This window comes from Sturnira hondurensis, unplaced genomic scaffold (genome assembly GCF_014824575.4).
Source record: "Sturnira hondurensis isolate 20B ecotype Veracruz unplaced genomic scaffold, ASM1482457v3 Scaffold0017436, whole genome shotgun sequence".
In the NCBI taxonomy this organism is placed as follows: domain Eukaryota; kingdom Metazoa; phylum Chordata; class Mammalia; order Chiroptera; family Phyllostomidae; genus Sturnira; species Sturnira hondurensis.
In genome coordinates this window covers 4217690-4240209 of record NW_028090067.1, presented here as the reverse complement: position 1 = coordinate 4240209, position 22520 = coordinate 4217690, and the positions used below count along the sequence as shown (strand labels likewise).

The following is a 22520-nucleotide window of genomic DNA, read 5'->3' as shown; positions in this document are numbered from 1 at the left end:
TTTGTAAATTCAGTGTAGGTTTATGACCATTGTTCTTATCTCCTCTTTTGAAATTCCTTATTATATTATGAATAAGCAAAAAAGTAATAATTAGAAAGCTCTGGACTCTTCAAGATGTTAAGGAAAAGAACAAAGGGATTAAAACACAATCAATAAAGGCCCTGGCTTGGTGTCTTAGTTGGGAGTATCATCCCGTACACCAAAAGGTTGTAGGTTCCTATCCCAGTCAGAGCACACACCTAGGCTGTGGGTTTGGTGCATAGTCAGGGTGCACATGGGAGGCAACCTATCAACATTTCTCTCACACATCGATGTTCCTATTTCTCTTTAAAATCAATAAACATATCCTCCAGTGAGGGTAAAAAGTCATTAAATGAGAACATTACATCAGGAGTTTAAAATACTTTTATGTAATAAAAATTTATGTTTGAAAGTGAACACCTGTATATTAGTTCTAGGTCTTCTTATGAGAGAAAAAAACTATCGTGGATTCTAAATACTACTGTTAATAGTTACTACTTACCAAATGTTTATTGTGTACCAAGTCTTGTGCTATTGGGCTATCAAGGTTGTTAAATTTAATATTCACAAAAACTAGATGGTGCCTTATCATCACTTTCTTTCATAGGTGAGGAAGTGAGGCTCGGAAATGTCATCTGACTTCTCAAAAGTTTAGAAAGGGTAGAGCCACAGTTTAAATTCACCTGCCAGACACTGAGGCCCATTCTCTTTTTTGCTACTGTTGTGCTGTTAAAGATTTGGATCTAACTAGAACTGACGTTATGCCAAGAACAGGGAAAAAAGATGGGATAAAGGACAGGAAGGGCAAGGGAGATGGGGATGGGCTCGAGGGACTGATTATCATGACGGACTGTAGAATCTAAACTGAGCAAGGAGAAGAGTGAGGACACAAGAGATCATAGACTATTCCCACTAAAGATCTGCTGTTTTATATTTTATAAAGCCCTTTCTCATGTATTATTCACTAGATCCTTACTACAACACAGGAAGTACGTATTTTTATTTCAATTCTGTGGGTAGATTAATTTACTTGCTTGAAGTCACACTCAGAATCTTTATTTCTGTACCCTACCTGCACTCCTAATAGGCTACCAAGAAAAAAACCTTATTAAAGAGCCTCTTTTTTATAGGAATAGGTAATCTCTCTGAGTCACCTACATTTTAATATGGAACCAGAAATTGTTGTTGATTATCTTCTCTTTCATTCAGTAACTAGTGAAAAGGCTCAAAGAGAAGAAAGAGTCAAAGCAGTAAGTTTGGATAATCTACAAAGTAAATACTTTAAGAGTAACTGTCTTTGGGGGAATAGACATCATGTTTGATGGGTATTTTTGCATTTATTAGAAAGAGGGGTTTCTGGCCTACAACCCTACTTCCATCTCCAGCACTAGATAATGTTCACTGTGAATGAAAGATAGCTGCAATAATCACAGTTATTTCATCTTGTCACCTTGGATATGGAGAAATGGGTAATCCTATCATGAAGGGGGCCACAGTGTTGCCTTCCTAATGTTAGCAAAATGTAAGGCCTGCCAACTTGATAGTTTTAATGCAAGACTGTTCTCAATCCCTTTCAAGGTCTTAACCTTCTTATTTCAATGTTCCTGTGTTAGCATGGTATAGTTTTACCAGTAGTCCCTTGGCAATGAATAACTACAGGTACCATACAAGGTGAACAGAATGTTGTTACACTTTGTTTACTACCTTGTGTTTCCTGGCAGAAGGGCAAGCCAGTACAATATGTTCATGGTTGGAAATTACTAGTGTTTTCACTGTGAAGCTTCCAATTAATCTAGCCTCATCTTCTGTCCGGATAGTAAGACATGCTTTCTTTTAATGATGAAAGTTGTCTGAGATTACTTTCTTATTGGATGTTCAGGAAACCGGAAGACTTTAGAACTAGAGACATTATAAAATAGCTTTTACACTCATGAAAGAATTCCCAACGGGGTTCCTTTTAAGAGTTGCCCTAGAACATTTAAATATTTATTTATAAGTTTTTGACTATTCCACAGATAGGTTAAAGTATAAAAGTACCTGAAAGCTAAAATGTTGTTGTCAGAGCCAACATCTCTGAAGGAAACATAAACCAATAGGAAAGTAAGGTTGATTCTCCTGATATGATATTCATAGATTCAGCATTTCATGAACATGCTTTGCAGAATGTGAAACACGTGTGTATATTTAGATCAAAATTAGGGCATCACAGAGGTACAAAAATGAGTTTCTTCAATAGGCTCATGTTGCTAGTTTTATAAATTTGGGAAACAACAAGTTAAATTTGACATTTTTCTTACTATAAAGTGCTCCCTAGATATCTCACTTTGCAATTTTTTAATGCATCATTCCTCCTCCGTGTGGCAGTTTGGGGTCCATCCTGTGGATGGTTGGGAGCCTGGAGTCTGAGCTCTGGGTCAGGAAAGCCTAGTTTGCCCATGTAACTGCTGATATGATGTGCTGCAGGGGAAGCTTCACAGAAAGAGAAAAGCTGAGGTTACAGATAGATATCTGACTTCTGGTTCACAGCCCCAGCTATCACATCTCTAAGGTATTTCATTTGTGTCTTGCCAATTTTGTAAGAGCTGGAAATGTACTTCAATTTTTCCTAAAACAATTACATTCAGTAGGAGATAAACTGTAATTTAAATCCTTAGTCCCTCTTATGAGGAGAAATTTTTAGTGACCAGACACATAAGGTTAAAATACAAATACACACGCACACCCCATATACATACATATAATTATTCCACTAGACAGAAAATTCACAACCATTTTGAATAGTGAGAAAACCAAGGTCTGTTAATTTTGGTATTCAAAACCTTAATATTATAATTGGAACTATAATTGTATTAAATCTTAGCAAAATAAATATTTTAATGGAATAAAACAGTACATGTGTAGGGGTATAGAGGGACCATAGTCCCTCTATAATGATTAACAGATTATAAGATTAATGATTAACTCATTATAAGATTTTTTTAGTCATATAGAATCTGGCATCTTTTTAACTTTTCTCTCCAGCTCTTTAGATAGAAAGATAAAATAAAATCATGGTTCAAAAACTAAAATATATTTACTTTAAGAGAGCTCACATACTAGAAATAGAACAAAGATTACGTACTCCACTATTAAATATTATGTATATACATATATGTATTTTTGTAAAAGTAAACACTGATCAAGTGTTCTTTGCCTTTTATTTTTGCATCTCTGAAGGCACCACTACCAGATGTGTAACTTAGCTGGCTGTCAGCTCTCAGAATTTCCGAAGGGCAGTGGTTTCATCGTCTCCCATATAAGGTCCTGGTAGTCATTAAAATTAAAGAGAACATGGGATTCTAGCATTTCTTTCCTTTTAAAAATATTTTTTATTTATTTTTAGAGAGGGGGGATAAGGGAGAAAGAAAGGGAGAGAAACTTTGACATAAGAGAAAGGCATCAATCCTGTGTGTGCCCTGTGCGGGAATCGAACCAGCGACTTTTCGCTCTGCAAGGTAAGGCCCAGCTAACTGAGCCACCCCAGTCAGGCCTGGAATTCTACTATTTCCATATGCCAAATAGAGGCTAAAGATGGTAGTTTGTAGCCTATTAATCTTCTAATTCTTATTTGTAATTTAATTCAATTCTAAAGTATAATAAAAAGGGAATTTAACACTATCAGATTACACTTTGCCACCTGACTTCATTAACATTTTGCAAAGCAAGGAATTATAGCTTATTTTGTCAAACATTCCCCTACCCTTCCAGAGACCCTATACATCCCTCAATTAAAACATTTACCTAACTGTATTATAATTATTTGCTTACATATCTAACTTTTCCTATCTGCTAAACTGTCTGATTCTTTAATGGCAAATACTGGAGCATTCACTATGCATAACATAAAAAGGTTCAAAAACTCCCAGTCACTATATAAATAAATTAATCAATGACATTTTTAAAATAAGAGATAATGGTGTTCACTTGAGATAATAAATGTTAATAGCAATAATAATAATGATGGTTCTTGATTATGTCACACAGCCATACACACTTTCTGTTTTAACCCTCAAACACGTGGGGCCAGTATCATTATGCTTATTTTATAGGTTGGAAAATATAACTTGCTCTTAAGAAACTTACTCAAGATTATTGAGAGAAGGGATTAGAAATCCTATATATCTATTTCCAAAATTTATTTTCTCCACATCACATTTATCCACATAATGCTAAGAAAAGAACCCAATTTAAAATGGACAAAAGTTTAAATGAACATTTCTCCAAATTAGTTATGCAAATGGCCAATAAGCACATGAAAAGATGTCCTTAGTCATTGCTGACATCCTTAGTCTTAGAGAAATGCAAATCAAAACCGCAATGAGACACCATTTCACATACACCAGGATGACTATAATCAGAAAGACATAGTAACAGTTGTTGGCCAGCACGTGAAGAAATCAGGACCTTCATACATTGCTGGTGGGAATGTAAAATGGTGCTGCTGCTGTGGAAAATGGTCTGGCAGATTCTAAAAAAGTTTAATGTAGTTACCATATGAGCCAGCAATTCTCCTCGGTACACACCCAAGTGAATTGAAAACCTGGGTCTACACAAAATCTGGTACACGAGTGTTCATAGCAGCATTCTTCATAGTAACCCCAAAGTGGAAACAACCCAATGTCCGTCGGTGGATGAGTGAATGAACAAAATGTGGCACCCCAATTGTCCAACCATAGAAAGGAATGAAGTACTGATATACTCTACAATGGAAATGAACCCTGAAAACATTATCTAAGTAAAAAAGACAAATACAAATGGCCCCATATTGTACTATTTCTTTTATATAAAAGCCCAAAATAGGGAAATTCATAAAGACAAAGCAGGTTATGATTTCCAGGAGCAGGAACTCACGGAAGAATGGCGAGTGACTGCTTAATGGGCACCAGGTTTCTTTGGGGGTCAATGAAAATGCTCTAGAATTAGACGGTGGCAATGACTGCACAATTTTTTTAATATACTAAAACCCTCTGGACTGTATGCTTTAAAATGATTAAAGTGATTAATTTTATGTTATGTATACATAATCTCAATAAGAAAAAATCCACACCTAAAAAAACAAACAAAAAAATCCCCATGGCTGATTATATAGGAATTTCACAGTATGAATATATTTCTTTTCTAGTCCCTGTCATTAAGCTGACCATTTTAAACAACAATAGTTTGGGTGGATGGGTATTGGAAAAAAGCAATTCTTGCAATAGCAGTGGCCGTGGCTGTTGTTTTATCATCACACAGATGACCATGGGTTTGTTAATGACTGCATTCTGATGAGTTGCCAAACAATCATAAGTTTTTAATAAATCATTGTTGATCTTTCATATGAGCATACTCTTTAATGAAGACTATGTTTTATAAGGCTCACCTAGAAACAAGCAATTTTTCAATATACAAAGAAGCATGTGAATGAATTAAGTCAACAATGACAGACTATGGAAGAAAACATGCCCTAGCAACTGGCTTCTTGTACTACAATCAGGGGCTCATTTATCTTAAACAAGTCAACTTTTGTAACACTCTCTGCACTGTATAGAATACTGAGTGACAGCCTAACAGAGCTGTCAAGAAAAAAGGAAAAAGTAGAAAATGTGAACTAGAATGAATTAAAAAAAACTTTGTAAGAGAATGCAAAATAGCCTGTGACAAGGAATTTTCCTTTAAAATAACGAGGAGCTATGTGAACACATTGAGCAAGTGAATGTCAATGGGGTGAAAAGTACTTAATAATCCCCCATAGCATTTCTAATAGAATTTACCTGGCCCCCAACTAATTGTAAAAACCCATCTAAATCTTAAAAGACGTTGAACAAAACCCCACAAAACGTTCCTTCATTCTGGAATCAAAGGCTGCTTGACAGATTACGAAATGAGTTCTATTAGTTTTTGCCTTTATTCATTTTCCCAGGTTCTTGCCCATAGTTGTTGTGTTAATAGTTTTAACAGCATATTAGAAGTTCTATATTGTTAATAACACTTCTGCTTTTTTCTAAAATTATTTAAGTAGGTACTAAGAAATTGACATTCGTGTGACGCCCCTTTCCCTCAATGAGATTTTAAGAAGCTATTTTAGGTGTGGGAAGGAAAAAGTCCTCCCTGTGACATCACTGTTCTAAGATGGAGCCTCCAATATTTTAGGACTCTCTTGGGAGTTCTGCTCCCTGTTCCAACACTGATTTGCATTCTGACCTTAGAAAAGTTTAAGTATAAAAAGATAAATGTAAAATGCAATTATGAAAAGACTTAACGAGATCAAATGAAGAGCAGAGGTGGAGTGGATGGAATGACTATTAGTAATGGTTCTAGTTATTCAATACAGTGACCAGGTAGCAATTTTATTTGAAAGAAATTTCAAATTACTTAGCTATATGCTGAGATAATTGCTTATAGAGTATTATAAGAAACTTAAAGAACTGCAGCATGATTACAAGATTATAAGATTACAAAAACTGCAACAAGAATATAATGATATTTGCCAATCTTCTCTTGCTTTACATCTTGCCACTAAAGAAACTGTGGCTTTTAGAGAGGAGGAAAGAAGTTACTTTAATATTTTAAGTCAAGGAAGTCTTAGATATACTGAAAGAAACACCCTAAAATCAGAATGTCTTGCTTTATTGCCATTGTATACAAGCAAATCTGAAACCAAATGGTGCATATAACCTAGGATAAGTCATAGAATTCAGCCAAATAAATGTGTGTGTTGGATAAACATCACTTTTAAAAACCCAGTAGTCAGAACTAATTCTTAAAGCCCACTGGAAACAAAAAATAAGTAAGAAACAGTTCTATACAGTGAAGTAAAAGTAGAAAACAATCTTATAACTTGGAAATAGTATGATTATATCTTAATGTAATCTTCATAAGCCTCCTGGGCATTGCAATTTTCAGTTCAATGCTATTTGTATTTTTAATGGCAGAAATATTTTTTACAGTCATCAGGGGAAAATAAAGTGCCTGAGGTACAGAAAAGAGGATGCTAGTAGAATTAATTTTGTGAAAATATAAAACATTCAAAACACATTTAGCTATATAATACATGTTGAAATTCTACTTTTAGAAGTATATCTTCAAGTAGTCTTGATAGAAGAACTATAGTGGAAGATAAGAAATGGCAGTGTTAAAGATATATATTTTTTAAAGATTTTATTTATTTATCTTTGGAGAGGAAGGGAAGGATAGAGAGAGAGAAATATCAACGTATGGTTGCCTGTCATGTGTCCCCCACGGGGAACTGGCCCATAACCCAGGCATGTGCCCTGAGTGGGAATCGAACTGCGATCCTTTGGTTCACAAGCCCGCACTCAATCCACTGAGCTACGCCAGCCAGGCTTAAAGATATATTTTTAAAGAGTATCATAACTCTCACACAGATAAAAAAGAAACATGTGTCAACAATTTTACTTAACTCATTATTAATGATGAACCAGTAAGACATTATAAAGTGTTCAGAGAAAAATTCAAAGAACCATACATATACATAGGCAAATAAAAAAGTGCAGAAATATATTTACAAACTGATGCAAAACAGGTCAATATGAAAGGCAATAATCAATTAAATTCTTCCCAGACACAACTGATTTGAATTTCTACAGACAAGAATTATTTACATTAATATTAATTTTCTACAACTTGGAGAGTTGTGCAATAGTTCCATGATAATAACAGGTAGGGATAACCCAGAAGAATGTGCTAGACAGAACACTGTAATCTTTGAGGTAGGGGAGGATTTCAAAGTCTTTTATAACCTTTCCCAACAGAAAAAATATTATGCAGTAATTAGGGAAACATGCAAAGAAAGGCTATTCTGATAATGTGGTTTCCAAAAAGATACTACATTTGAGCTCTTACACCTGTGGTTATAATAAACATAATCTCTAACCCTGAACTCACAAAAAGAGAGAGAAAGACTTAATTTGTTCTAGGAGATCCTTACTCTGAGGGTAATAGAATCCTGCCTAGAATTACTCAAGAACCTAAAATTTGAAGTGCTCACTAAGAAAAAACATACTGTTGGGCCAATAGTAGATTTTAAAACAGTGGGAATATTCTAAAATCTTCTTTTACTTAGCTTTAAAAGGTGAGATTATTTTATTAATAATACTTTTAAACTCAAAACTGCAATTTCTTTGAAAGGCCCAAGTGATGTTCTCCTCTCCCGTGGAGCAGCTTCTCTTTCCTTTCTGCTGATGGGCGGGTTTGGGGTGGAGAGGGTGCTTTTGTTACGTTATGTTTTGATTTTGACCAGTTATCTAACGTTCACAAAGGGAGCCACAATGAATATTGAAAGACAAACCACAAAACTTGATTTGAGTTCTTGGTTCTGGTTGTAATACTACAAAACAAAGGTCTTTAAGCAATTTGGGAATTAAGGCCCATAATTTAGATTAGGCAGATTTGATAGCATTTGGAAACTTTGTGTGTATGCCTGCTTCTTTATTGGTGTGCAATGCTACAGATAAACTGCCATTTAGATATATAAATAGAAGTTTTGGGGCATACAAAATTTTAAACATTAAAAAATGGAAATAAACCAGCAACCCAAATCTAAAAAATTACCTAAATTATTAGCTTATGTTCAATGTTCTCACCATGCTCCATAAACTAAATGAAAACTGATTGTAAAAGCAGTTTAACTACTTTTACTATTCATACCAAATCATATCTAATAGGGAGAGTAAATAACATAAAGGCCATGCCGTTGGCAAAGAACAAATCTCTAATTAGAGTTCATGCCAATTTACATTCCTGTTATCATCTTCTTTTGTAAATGTCTTCACTGGTATTTCTGATAAGTAAGGCTTGCAGTGGCCCAGAAATGCCCCAGGAGGCATCTAAGTGGTCAGTACACAGGTAGGTTTTACATTGAACCAATGAGAATCTAAAAGGATTCTCTGTCCCTACATGCCCCAAACTTATTCATGCCAGGTATGGGAAATGGGGACCAATCTTTCTGTATTCACCTATCCCTAAAGCTCCTAGGCTTCTCCCAGAGGAATGGGACTAATAATCCACTCAAGGACACAATACTCTTGAAAGAAGTGGCTCACTGTGAGTCCAAACCAGACTTTGTCCTGAAGAGCTCTTCAAGGGCAAGTTGGTTTGGAACCAATTTTATTTAGGTAAGGCCCTGAAGAGCCTGGACCAAAGTGGATCCCTCAAAAATCTTATACCCCAAGGTCTTATAAGAGCTCAGTTTAGGGGTTAAGATGGTGGCTTGAGGCAAACTGTTAGAATTCAAATAGCTCCACCACTTTTTGGCTTTGTGATCTTAGGCAAATTAAACTCTTCCCCTAAGACATACCCTTTCCCTCCACCAAGAAGTCACTTCCTTGTCTAGGTAACTCAGGTCCAATTCTATTATTGAAAACCAGTGGCAATAATCTTTACTGATGTGTTTGTTGCTAATATCAATAATTAAGGATTTTCCCTTTCTGAGTGGAAGTGCATTCTTGTAGGGAGCTCCTGGACCTAAAAACACCATTGAAGTGTTAAAGGGATAAATCTCTACAGGAAGAATTTCAGACACCTGCTAGCTGGGAAGAGAGAAGGCTCAAAGTACTGGCCAATTTTAATTCTTTAATCATAATTGCCACTGCTCTATATCTGTTTTTATCTTATTGCCCATGCTTTGTAACAAGAGCGTTTTCTGGAGTGTTCCATTCCACCAAGGAATAGATGACAGAGCTTTTCAATTGCTTGCGTTCTTGTTATGTATATTATTGGACAAAGCTTTGGACTACTCAGCCTTCAACCTATTTTGCCCCATTCTGACAGTATGTTTCAAACCCCATTTTCTACCAAAGTCAATGATTATGCTTCATATTCACCAATGAGCTCCCTCTTCTTCTGTTAAATTGAAACATGCAGACCTTAAATGGGGAAAAGGAATATTTTGTTCGTTAATGAACAGACATGTTTTTCTTACAACCCCTGTAAGAAAACCTTCTATTCAAAGGTGTGGGCTGTAGCATTGTTGTGCATGTTTTTGTCCTGCGTAAGAGGAGCAGGTTCTAACAGGCTGGCTTGTTATTAGAATTTATCTCTTTTCATGCTTAAGAAGTTTATTATTTTAAAAGTTAATCCTTTTCTCTAAAAGGGACATACTATCTCCTTACAAATTAATCAGCTTTTGCCTTCACATTCTGTCTTAAATTTCTGCAGAGCATGGTTCTACTTCTAAAGTATTGGTCATAGCTAAATGCAACTGCCTTTAAGAGAGAATTTTCCTTTGGCTCATAGAGTAGGGACTGTTTGTATTCTCTTTTCAGAAACATTTTTTAAAGTTCCAATGATGGTATGAAAGAATAATTTTTTTTACTTTAAATATTTTTTATTTTTCAATTATAGTTGGCACACAATATTACATTAATTTCAGGAGTCCAACCCAGCTAGATGGTAAAGAATTAAAATCATGTGTGTGTAAACAATAATGGTACAACAGCACAGGAATTACCCTATTTATGAAATTCAAGACTTTCTAAATACTTAGCTGTAAAATCTTCCTTTTCCCCACAAACTTTCATCAGAATTTTTAGTTGGACATAATTACTAGTTGTTCCTTTCTTCCTTGGAATGCAATTGAGAAGCAAATTTTATCACACATTCCTAAAGGAATTCAATCAATCTACCACCTCCAGAGCTCCGGCCAGATTACTGTTCTTTTCTTTGGTAATTCCATTATGGTGAATGTCTGTGGTGAGCATCCCCAGACGGTAGAGTATACCTCTACTTCCCTAGATGGTGAAGTATTTGGAAGGCAGGAACTAGAATATTTAGTCTATTATTTCTTTAGTCACAAGCAATGGAAAAAATGCAGTATAGAAGGAAGAAAACAGAAAAATCAGAAAGAATAGAATTTAGTTTAGGTACAGTCAGTATTGACAACTGAAAGTCTGTCTTCAGAAACTATCTACTAATATTTTTTTTCATTCATGTCACAAGTAGTACCTGCAAGAAAGAGGAGATATTGTCCTATCTCTCTCATATTATTTTTGGATGATCTGGAAATGTTCTTCATTGGTAAGATGGTAACAGGACTCAGAGTTAGAATATTTAAGTCATCTCTAGTAGCTCAGAAAGGATTATGGGTAGTTGCCTACAACCAAGCAGTATTCACAACACAGAGAAAGAAACCTTAAAATTATAGAACCTTAAGATTAGAAAGACCCTAAAAGCTGTCTAAGCCAATCTTCCATTTAATGTTTAAATATTCTACAACATCTTGATAAGTGATTGTTCAACCCATTTGTCTGACACTGTCAGACAGTTGTGACCAGATTTTCACAACTCCGTGACTGCTGACTACTGAAGGGCCTTCTGCTCCCAAGGAACAACAGTAAAAAAGCAGCTTTTCTAGGCAAGAATGTGTATCTTCCAATGATGTATTTCAAAGACAGTTATTTCCTCACTTTGCTCCCCACCTAGATTCCTGTGTCTGTACCCTCAAATATTCAATATAAAGAAATGGTATATTTCTCTTCTATACTCATTTGGCTATCTCTGTCACCAAAGTGTACAGCTATTAATTAGCATGCTATTCCAATAATTCTTTAAATTATTGGTTCAAAATTTGTGTGAGTCCCTCCCTGTGAGATAAATACGCTAAAAATGATTTGCACATAAGTTAATATTAATAACAAATAATATTAGATATAAGTAGTAAATTTTTTATATCAACAGAATACAGCATTTTAAGTATAAAAGAGCGGCCATAAAATTCACAGAACATCCCAAATGCCTCTTAGACAATTAGGAGTTATGGATCTGTTGTTAGATTTCTCATTTTCTAATTAGATAGCCAGACACCACTCCTCTTCAAATAAGCCTTAAGTACATAATCTCATTTTCTTGCTTTTTTTTTCTAGTTTATAGTTGTGTACCAAACAAGAGATGTTCAAGTTTCCTTTATTTGTTTTTTTTTCAATGAAGACCTAGTTTTACTTGCACATTTTTCACAAGCATCAAATAGTGGGTGATCTTTCAAGCTTGAACAGTAACAGTTGTATCGCTGAGGAAGGATTTCTTGTTTCAAATGATCTAGGTAATAATTTACAGCTATTTTTGGTAATACTGAAAATGACAGCTCCTTGAATCTTTTTGTGTGCAGAAAAATTTGCTGGGCTGGCATCTTTCAGACCCTGGGAGGCTTACCCCAATTCTCAGCATGTGGGAAACAAGGGAAGGCTCTGAAATCCTTCCTTCAGAGGGAACTGACCTGTCCACATTATCTTGTGATACATGTGAATGTTTGATGAGATTTTCCTCAATGTCTGTGGCCTCCTAAGGCCTGGAATTTGCATCCAGGGCTAACCTATAAGCCCGGTGAAATTACTTACAGGCTGTGGGAATTCTAAGACCAAACCTAAAAAATTGACTTATAATGATAGTTTACTCCTTTGGCAGTACTTTGTAGCATCTGTCTTTATGTAGTACATTATACATGGTTGTTAAAAGGTATAAAAGATGCCTAAAGGCAGTAAATAAGAATTAACAATCTTTTAAAATTCTAAACATTACCAGAAGACACACAGGGTACCACTGGCTGTTGGAAAGCATAAGCTGAGGTATAAAAACAAAGTGTATTTGTTTTTATGTGTATATATACATACACATACATATATGGATAAGAAATAATAAAGGAAGAAGGGGAAGAAAAACAATAACAGACTATGTATTGGTGGGGAATTATATGACTTTTTATTATTTTTAACTTCATTTGAAGTCTTTTTTTGTTTTCTTTTTAAATTTTATTCTTTTAATTACAGTTTACATTCAATATTATTTTGCATTAGTTTCAGGTATACAGCATAGTGGTTAGACAATCACGTACTTTACAGAGTGGTCCCTCTGATATGTCAAGTACCCACTTGGCACCATTCCTATTTATTATAATATTATTGACTATATTTCCTATGCTGCACTTTACATTCCCCAGGACTATTTTGTGACTACCAATTTGTTCTTCTTAATCCCCTCATCTTTTTCAGTCAGTCCCCCACCCCACCCCTGCCTCTGGCCTCCTAGCACCACCCCTTGGTTCATTTTGTTTCCTGCTCCTGGTTACTTTCTTCCCTTCTGTCAGAAATACTGTCCATCTTCAAAGACAAGCTCAAAATCTAACCTGTCTCATAAAGCCCTCCTGAACTGCCAACCTCTGGTAATTTTTGCAACTTTTGAATTCCAACATCATTTTGTTTCTTAGGGACTTACTTATTGTCTAGTTACCTGTAATATTTTTCTATGCAATATTTTCTGTGCAATATTTTTCTCCTTCTATAATATCCTTCTCTTAAAGACAAATTGTATTTTATCATGCTTTGTGTACCAAACATTGCTTAACATAGTGCCTACTCAGTAAATAATTTTTGACTGGTTGATATAATTTATTACCTTTATGCTGAGTTACATTTAATACTGTTTCTGAAGAAAAAGAAAAGAACATCTCATAGACACAACTTTGGGAGCCCCATTCTGAGCTACTTTACAAAACTCTCATTTGTACAGTCATGATATCAATGTGTCAATGTGTGCAACTTGGTTCTGGGATTCATGGCAATCTTTAGTTACTAGGAAGTTTTCAAGATGATCCAAAGTATTATTTTATAGAAATTTAGTGAGATAATACAAAAATATTGAAATTCTCATAAAAGTCTCAGAGCCCAGAGAATTCCACTCTAGTATTCCTCCTTGTGAGAAATACTATTTTAATAAACCCTCAACTACTCTGAACCGTGGGTTAAAGGAAAATACCCAGCTGTTATGACAAAATGTATTCAAAGTCTTAAAAATATGCATATTTTGCCATTTAACTTTACTTCTAGAAGATACATTTTAATAAATAATTAAAGATGTACACAAATAGCTCCAAAGGAGGATATTATAGCATTAAAATGTAATACATAAAAATATCCAAAACACAGGTGAATGAATGTCACATGGCTAAAGCCAACTAACAAGATAAGATTGTGGAAAGAATATTCTCCCCTAGCATCATTTCTGCTCATAGCTCTTTCTTATTTTTGTTTTCAGGTCCATGGGCAATGTATGTGTAAACACAACACAGCAGGCACCCACTGTCAACACTGTGCATCATTATACAATGACCGCCCCTGGCAGGCAGCTGATGGCAAAACAGGATCTCCTAATGAGTGCAGAAGTAAGTACCAAGCCCACAAGACTCAAAGCCTTCTTAATGAAGTAAACTTATCTGTGGATTCTTTGTTGTCTCTGGAAACATAATATAAAGTTGTGGGTGACAGACACAGTAACCTACACAAACAGTCCATATCACTGCCCACTGTGACCTCAACCATTGGAAACAGCTGCTGCTTGCCAAGTTGCCAATGTGACTCTTTTGCCAAGAATGAGTTGCCCATTTGCCTGACCACTTTGCAGGACCTAAGCACCCTTCTTGATAATTTCACATCATAAAAACATGGCTAGACACAAAAGCAACTAGGATTATGGTGTTCAATTACTCTTGTAGCTGAATTAATGACTTATAATCATGAAAATAACCATTTTGAACATATTTCTCAAACAACCCTGTAATGTAGGTAGTATTAATCCCATTTTAGAGAACAGAAAACTGAGGCTTAGTAAGATTAAGTAAATTACCAAAAATAGTAAATTATAGAGTTAAGACTTGGTTCCAAGTCTTCAAACTCCAAATGAAATACTTTTTTCCCCATAATACCATAATATTACTTGAAAGGATAAATCAAATTTGAAATTGTGCTAGTCAGTCAAAAAGGAGACTGCATTACCAGAGTTAACTCTGGGTTTAAAGTTTAAAATTAGATAGGAGGATAAAAATATGGCAATATGAACCATTTCTTTTATAATTCAAAATGTTTAGAGAGATTCACATGCCCATAACAATGTTTATACACACAAACTTCAATTTTATTCAGCTTTACAGGCAAACACTGTAGGTAAATTTGTGGAAAGTTTCTTCTCATACATAATTTGGAACCATAACTAATTTATTTTAGTTTCTAGGAAATGTAAAGGATTTCCTCTAAGCATAAATCTTAAATTATCTTATACTATGCTTTTTCAAGATTATGAATCTGGTCAAAATATCATAACACATCAAGGAAACAATGAAAAACAATAGCACAAACATTCTCAAACACAGTTGACCTCCACAAAAAAAGCCTGGAATCTTATTCTAAATCACTCATCAAGAGAATCTAAAGAATTTCTCCCAAATTCCTAGAATACCACTGTGGCCCTTTCAGAGAAACCCACTGCATATCTAAATACATATAGAACACAGAGACTTGTCACTTGGTGCTATGGACTGTTAATCTTAAAAATGTGTTTGAGAAACGGGTTACATAAGAAACACTCCTGGCATCTTCTATAAGAAAATTGAGGCTTCTATAAGAGAATACTTTGAACTCACCAGTGCAACAATGGCTAATGAACAGAAAAATAAATCAATCTACCTGCCAAGTTACTAACTATTGTCAACCAGAAGCTTCCTTCTAGACTCATTAGTGAGCCTAAATCCAGGCCTGCATCTGTAATATGAATTATCATTTTCAAGTAATGCTTGACAATCTAGGGTTTTCTAAGTAAGGCCACAGGACCCACAGTGATAACAGTGGTCCTTGGGAAGTAGCAGGAATGAAAATGGTGATGTATTACCATTAAAGAGAGAAAACAATTGGTGGCCACTCAAATAGTCTTTCCAAAATAAGTGTGAACTCCAGTTGCTAACTGTAACTGGAGGTAACTGTAATATCTCTGCATAAGTAGAGAAATCTACATTTGGTTCATCAAACTTATTTTTTAATTAAAAATATAATATGTCAGTTACCCGTATATCTCAGAAATCAATAGAGAAACACTAAACATATACACACAAAAAATAACTTTAAAGAAAGAAAGGAGTAACCTATTGAAGGTGAGAGGAAACAGGCTAAATGGGGATGGGAGACTAGAGTTTTCAATGTACACCTTTTTATATTGTTTTGATGCTTGTGCACTGTGAAAACGTACACTATTCAAAACACCAAAACTAAACTTTAAAAATTTTAAATGAATATTAGAAAACTGACTACTTTATATTTTTAATTATTTGTTTCTCATCCGTGCTTCTTTTTTCAGCCTGCAAGTGCAATGGGCATGCTGATACCTGTCACTTTGACATCAACGTGTGGGAGGCATCTGGGAATCGCAGTGGTGGTGTCTGCAATGACTGTCAGCACAACACGGAAGGTCAGCACTGCCAGCGATGTAAGCCAGGCTTCTACCGGGACCTCCGGAGACCCTTCTCTGCTCCAGATGCTTGCAAATGTAAGCGAACTCATGGTTACTTAAGAAAGGGGGGGGGGGCGGTGATTTGTACAACAGAGATGTTTTCATCCTTCATTTGCTGGCCCAAGGAAGAGAGGTCATGAACTTCCACAGAGTACACTCACACACATCAGTTTCTTTCTTTACTGATAAGGGGCAAGAATTTTCAACTTGTTAGGTAAAAACAGTGTAATATTCATAAAAGAAATTCTCCTTTTTCACTCTCCATGAATTAAAATTACTTCCTGCAGCACCACAGTGTGGAAAACTATATGACTAGTGTAAAAGAAAGAATGATGAAGAAGGAGATATACTTAAAATTATCTAAGACAAAATATAGGAGTAGAGTGTAGACAATAAATGGACTGAAATTAATGAAATAAAGAGTGGCTACCTGCATGTGGGTCATTCTAGCTTTCATAGCCAGAGTGAACTTGAATACCTGTTTTGGTTTCAATATGAATGTGCTTTGGTTGACACTGCTCTAATGTACCTCCCACATCATAAACAAATTTAGAACACAATAAATCCCTACCCTCCCCCAAAATACTAAATTCATATAGAATGGATTCTGCTTTTTTTCTGTTGGCATAACTCCATAAAATTTATTTGAAAAAAAAGTAGAATTTTAAAATATCTGTTCAATTATCTTCTGAAATGTGACTGTACAGAGTACATGCAAAAGTTAAGTCAATGTCCAGTGTGGGTGAATAGCTTGTCGAACTACATGAGTATTTACATGCCATTAACTCAGAAATTATTAGAGGACAAAACCACTCAAGACTGTTAATGGAGATTGATGAACATGCCCTTCCTTCCCCTACCAGGGACTCCATGTTCTAGCTCAAAACAGTGACAGGAAGGGAGCAATACAATGCAAAACAATCATTTCAAATCTTTTTTTTTTCATTTAAAGGAACAAATCTATTATTCTTGAAAATGCATATTTTTAATATTAGGCAGGAGATATCTACATGAAAATTTGAGTGGGCTGATTTGTTACAAACTTTCGCTCTTAAATTATGGAAGATAGATTGTTGTGGCACAGCTCACTTTCAACAGTAAGCCCCAAATTTGGATGTCATATCTCCCAAGGTTCTATTTTACTCCTGCTCCTGTGCATATTCAGACTTGAAGCTAGAAACTAATAATAATAATTCATATTGCTAATCTCTTCTAGTTAATAAATCTTTAGATGTACCGAGTAGGGAATTATGAAAATAACTGATACCGCTTTAATCCTTCTAGCATAATTTGTAGGAGGTGATGTATCTCCTTTTCTTCCCCAGGCAGCTCCCTGATTGACTGGTAGACTGCCCAAGAAAGGCCTATCTCTGTTCATTTTATGACTGTTCCAGTGTATGTTTGGGGCAGAGATGCCTGTGTCTGTTAGCATGGTTTTTCTTATTAACACCTTTCTGGTTCTTCTTTTCCTTTTTCTGAGCCAGGGGTAGATCCCAACACATACCAGCACATTCAACTCTTCTTTCTACCTAAATATTCTCCATAATATATTATTTAATTGACAGTGTTTTGGCAACATTTTCACTATTATTTAGTAATATTTTCATATCATTAACTATCTCCTTGGCAGATCTACCCCTGTGTCACCTCTTGAGTTATTAATGCTGGTAATAAAATTTTGACAAATTAATGTACTTAATATTTACTAGGTACCTATCATGTATCAGATTTCATGCTAGGTGCTGATACAGATGTTGCTATAGTGACAGCTTTTCTCCTCATTAGTTCCCACTTTACTTCTAGGAGGAAGAGAGTATCAAGAAAACAAGTTGATATTTTTAAAAATTTGAACTATCTCAGTGTGTGGTTCCATCAACAACATGTACAATGTTATTCAAAATAACAATTTTATTACATTTATTTTACCATGCTCACCAAGGCAGAAAAGTAACCTGCTACTCAGTGTGTGGTCCAGAGACCAATCCCACTGGCACCATCCGATTAGAAAACTCAGAACTTCTGACCCAGACCTACTGAATCAAATGTGCACTTTAACAAAATTCTCAGGTGATTGTATCATATGGAAGTTTGAGAATGCTGCAGAATGCTTTTCAGTAACAGTTAACTGCATTTTAGCACTTGCTGTAAAGGTTGGTTTTTAAAAATTAACCAGAACACCCTATCATTCCCGGAGCATTGAATTAACCAAGGTTTGCATCTCTACCTGTGCATATAGACTTAGAATTTTTTTAAGCTGAATTACATCAAGGTTTCCTGAAGGAAAATAAATGGAAATCTGGATAACTATGTTTCTGTACTATAGCACTTTCCAAAGTTTGATCCGTGGAACACTAACTCCATGATATGTTAATAGGAATTAGTATAAGGGGAAATTTTTCTATGGCCTGAAAATTCAGGAAATGGTAAATTAATCGGAAGGTTTCTTTACTTTAGGATTTCTCAGAGCCTTTTGTTCATACAAACTTCCCACAGAGGTCTGAGGTGCATCTCTCAAATTTAACCAGAGAATGCTTTTCTTACAGAACATTGTGTGGGACCAGTGTTCTACAGAACACAGGGGGAAATGCTGCTATTGTATTGTGGCCATATCTATATGAGGACTTCACTTAGGAAGCCATGTCCTAGAAGATTCCTTCTATTTAGTTGTTACTTTTTTCCAAGTGGTAGATCCCACAGCTGTATATCAAGGAAATAATAAATCTTATATTTTTATCAGTGAAATAATTGCAAACATAATATTAACTAAGCCTGAACATATCAGCAATGATATATGAAAACATGCTTCTCCATTATTTTCTAGTTTATGTCTTCTCAGCACCCCACGCAAAGTTTACGAGAAGCATATAAAGTATGTACTCTGTTTAGATCAGGAGACATTTACTGTCTTCTCTGTGACAGGTACTGTGGTAAGCACTGGTCTGTAAAGATAAAAGGTCTTCCCTAAAAGATCTTACACTCTAGATGAGGAGAAATTTACAATAACAGGCGATTTCAATACACTGGTGATGGTGATGATGTAATAGTAATAGCTGACATTTACTGAGTTCCTACTATTTTCCATTCACCATTCAAAGGGCTATATATGCACTGATTCATTTAACTTTCACAAAAGCACTTTGATGTAGTTCCTACTGTTACCCTCACTATAGGAGGAAAGTGTGATAAAGGGATATGTTGAGTACCTGAGGGAGAGTGTGCAGTGGAATGAAAGCAGTTAAGAGGAGACTTCCTTGATAAGATGCCTCCGACACTTTGATGGCTGTTTTATTTTTTCATCTAAAGGACAGAAACAAAATTTGACCTTTCTTTTTCTTTTATTTTAAAGATTTTATTTATTTTTTAAGAGAGGGGGGAAAGAGGGAGAAAGAGAGGGAGAGAAACATCAAGGTGCGAGTGATACATCGATCAGTTGCATCTCGCATGTCCCCAACTGGGGACCTAGCTTGCGTGGACCACAACCCAGGCATGTGCCCTGACTGGGAAGCAAACTGGCAACCTTTCAGTTCACAGGTCAACACTGTATCCACTGAGCCACACCATCTAGGGCTGGCCTATTTTCTAATCAGTGATTGCCTTCATTGCCTTTAAGGAGTTGATCTAGAAAAATCGAATGAATTGATGTTATTCAATCTACTACACATTCAATACAATATTTACCTAGACACATTCATTCATTCAACAAATACTAGTGACACTAATCTTGACACTGTTCACAGTTAGGCAGCTAGCTCACTGCTAAATAAACCAAGGATATATTGGCCTCATTCATGTTCCAGGCTGTATTTTCCCTCCCACTATCCTGATAAGCACTATGCTATTGTCCTTAATGTGTACACTTAATTGATGGTCATAAATTTATTAAACCTAGATTTAAGAAAAGGCCATGAACCAAATCTACTAGCCAATAGATTTATTCCTGTAAGCAATTAAGCCACCTCTGTTCTCACTTCCTCTTTATTTCAACTGTAAACGGAGTCAACTGTGAGACCCAAATAATCAACTACACATTTCCATTGCTAAGAAATCACTTCTGAGGATTCCAAAGATGTTGTTTGTTTTTTTAAGACTACTGGAGATCATTGAAACTAAATTTATTTCTACAACTCAGAGGAAGAATTTTGAAAGGACAGTGCATTTAAGGTCTGTGAACACAAGGGACAATGTGAAACCTCCTCAGCTGAATCTAAGGCCAAGAGCAGAAATCAAGACTAAAACTGGCTAGTCACTAAGGTACAGAAATAAAATGGACAATATAGTTATCACAATGTACCTTAGTACTTATGTGCATAGTACTTAGCTATTAAGTATCTCTAAGGTACTTTGAGGAGTACTGTATCTGTTCTAAAAGAGAAGTCTGTCTTTTTTAGAGTAACTTCTTTGAAATCTCTAAAGTCACTATGTGCCTTTGGTATCTTATAACCTAAGTAGATTTTCCTTTAGCAGGCACATTATAAGTGCGAGAATAAACCTAATAGACAGTGGCACACTGACTCTCTAGGGAAGGGGGAAAAGCCCTGATTTGTAGCATTGGCCAATTTTGTGGTTTAAATACTCCCACCATGCTAGTTCCAAGCTACCCAATCATTGTTTTTTTACCAATAATTCAATGACTCAGATAGACTCTAAACCAAAAGTGGAGTGGTTTCTCTCCTTTGACCAAAATCTTGTCCTCACAGCCCCTTCTCTGATCTAAGCACTTCTCTCTTGTCAAAACTTCATGTCCATTAGACTCATTTGAGAGCTCTTATTGAAAATATGAAATCTCAGAGCCCTGACCCTGATCTTCCAAATCAGAATCTCCAACAGGGATGGGGGCCGCAATCTGTATTTTTTTAAAGCCTCATTGGAGATTCTGATTCAGCTCTTTGGTTTCCTGACCAGCATGTGAAAACCACTACACATATCATTCCTGTTTCTAGTGTGAGCTCTATTTACTTTCGTCTTTAATGAAAGATTTTGAACTAATAATCATCCATAGTTTAACCTACTCACTGAATCAGTCATAATTGACAGAAAATACTAAAGGATTACTAAAGCTCTGGCTAGGACATGTTTTTTTTCTGATAAAATGAAAGATATGAATGCTGGTAAGAATGACCCACTTAAGAATGCCTAACTTATAACCTCTGCTTTTCTCCAAGAAATTTCTGGCAGAATTCTAAGATGTCTATTTTTCATGTAACGGTGTCAAAATAAACACCTAGCAATTCCATTCAGAGAATGCCCTCTTATTTATAGTATATAAATTTATTTACCATAACTATCTCATACTTTTAAGTGAATTATTATAATACAACTAGAATTTATAATAAAATTACTACTACACTGACAATTTGCTTTTATTTCCATATTTTCATAATTCAAAACATGGCATTAAACTATAAGTATATTATTGTGTTTGATTTACATAATCATTGAATCTAGTTCTTCATAAAGTGCTTCTTCCCTTCCCCTCCATAACAGGTAACAAAAGATATGTTAAATGTTAGACAGATGGGAAATTGATTGGATATGGAATATTAACAGCTATTGCATGACATCAAATTTCCTACAGAGAAGTTTCCTTACTTTTGTAGAACACATGGTTTGAAACAGATGTTTGAAGAAAATGCTTTATAAAACAGTATTAGTTCTCCATTTAGGAAACAGCTAATTAGTGGCTATACAATAAATTTATTGACCTTTATGTCAAGATATATTTTATAATCTCTCTCTATATTTAAAGAAAAGTCAGCAAATAGAAGAGAAAGCAGAATTCATTCCTTGTCAAAGTAAACAACTTCTTGAAAACCTGACATGCCCTTCCTTCCTGGCTTGTGGGCCAAAGTAAATGCAGTCAATTGCCTTTTAGTAGACAGTGAATAAAAATAACTCTGGTTCCTCTGCCCTAAAACCCAAACCAAGTGTTTACCAAGGTAATGTCTGGTTACTTAGTTACTGTTACCCTAACTAGCCAGCTCTCTTTGTAAAGAAAGCGTGCTAACATCCATCCAAGTTTTCTTTTCTTCTTTCTGGCTTGGGTAGGAATTGCTTAGCTGATGGAAATAAAAGTGCTTTGGATGGGTGACTATTTTGCCAGGGATATGAACTTCTCATGATGCTCCTCAGAAGAATCTTTATGTGTGTCTGTATGCTCATACCTTTATTTAACAGTTATTTAATTCTACCTCTAC

The 22520-nt window shown here is 35.3% G+C and overlaps 1 protein-coding gene across 2 annotated transcripts in view; it reads left to right on the top strand.

The window, feature by feature from the left end:
• The window catches only part of NTN4 (netrin 4), a 97118-nt gene that overhangs the window by 43820 nt on the left and 30778 nt on the right, over positions 1-22520 (top strand). For both annotated transcript variants that reach the window (XM_037068164.1, XM_037068163.1), the window contains exons 4-5: positions 14086-14212; positions 16174-16362. In XM_037068164.1, the coding sequence (XP_036924059.1) occupies positions 14086-14212; positions 16174-16362 (316 nt within the window). The remainder of the gene's footprint in view (positions 1-14085; positions 14213-16173; positions 16363-22520) is intronic.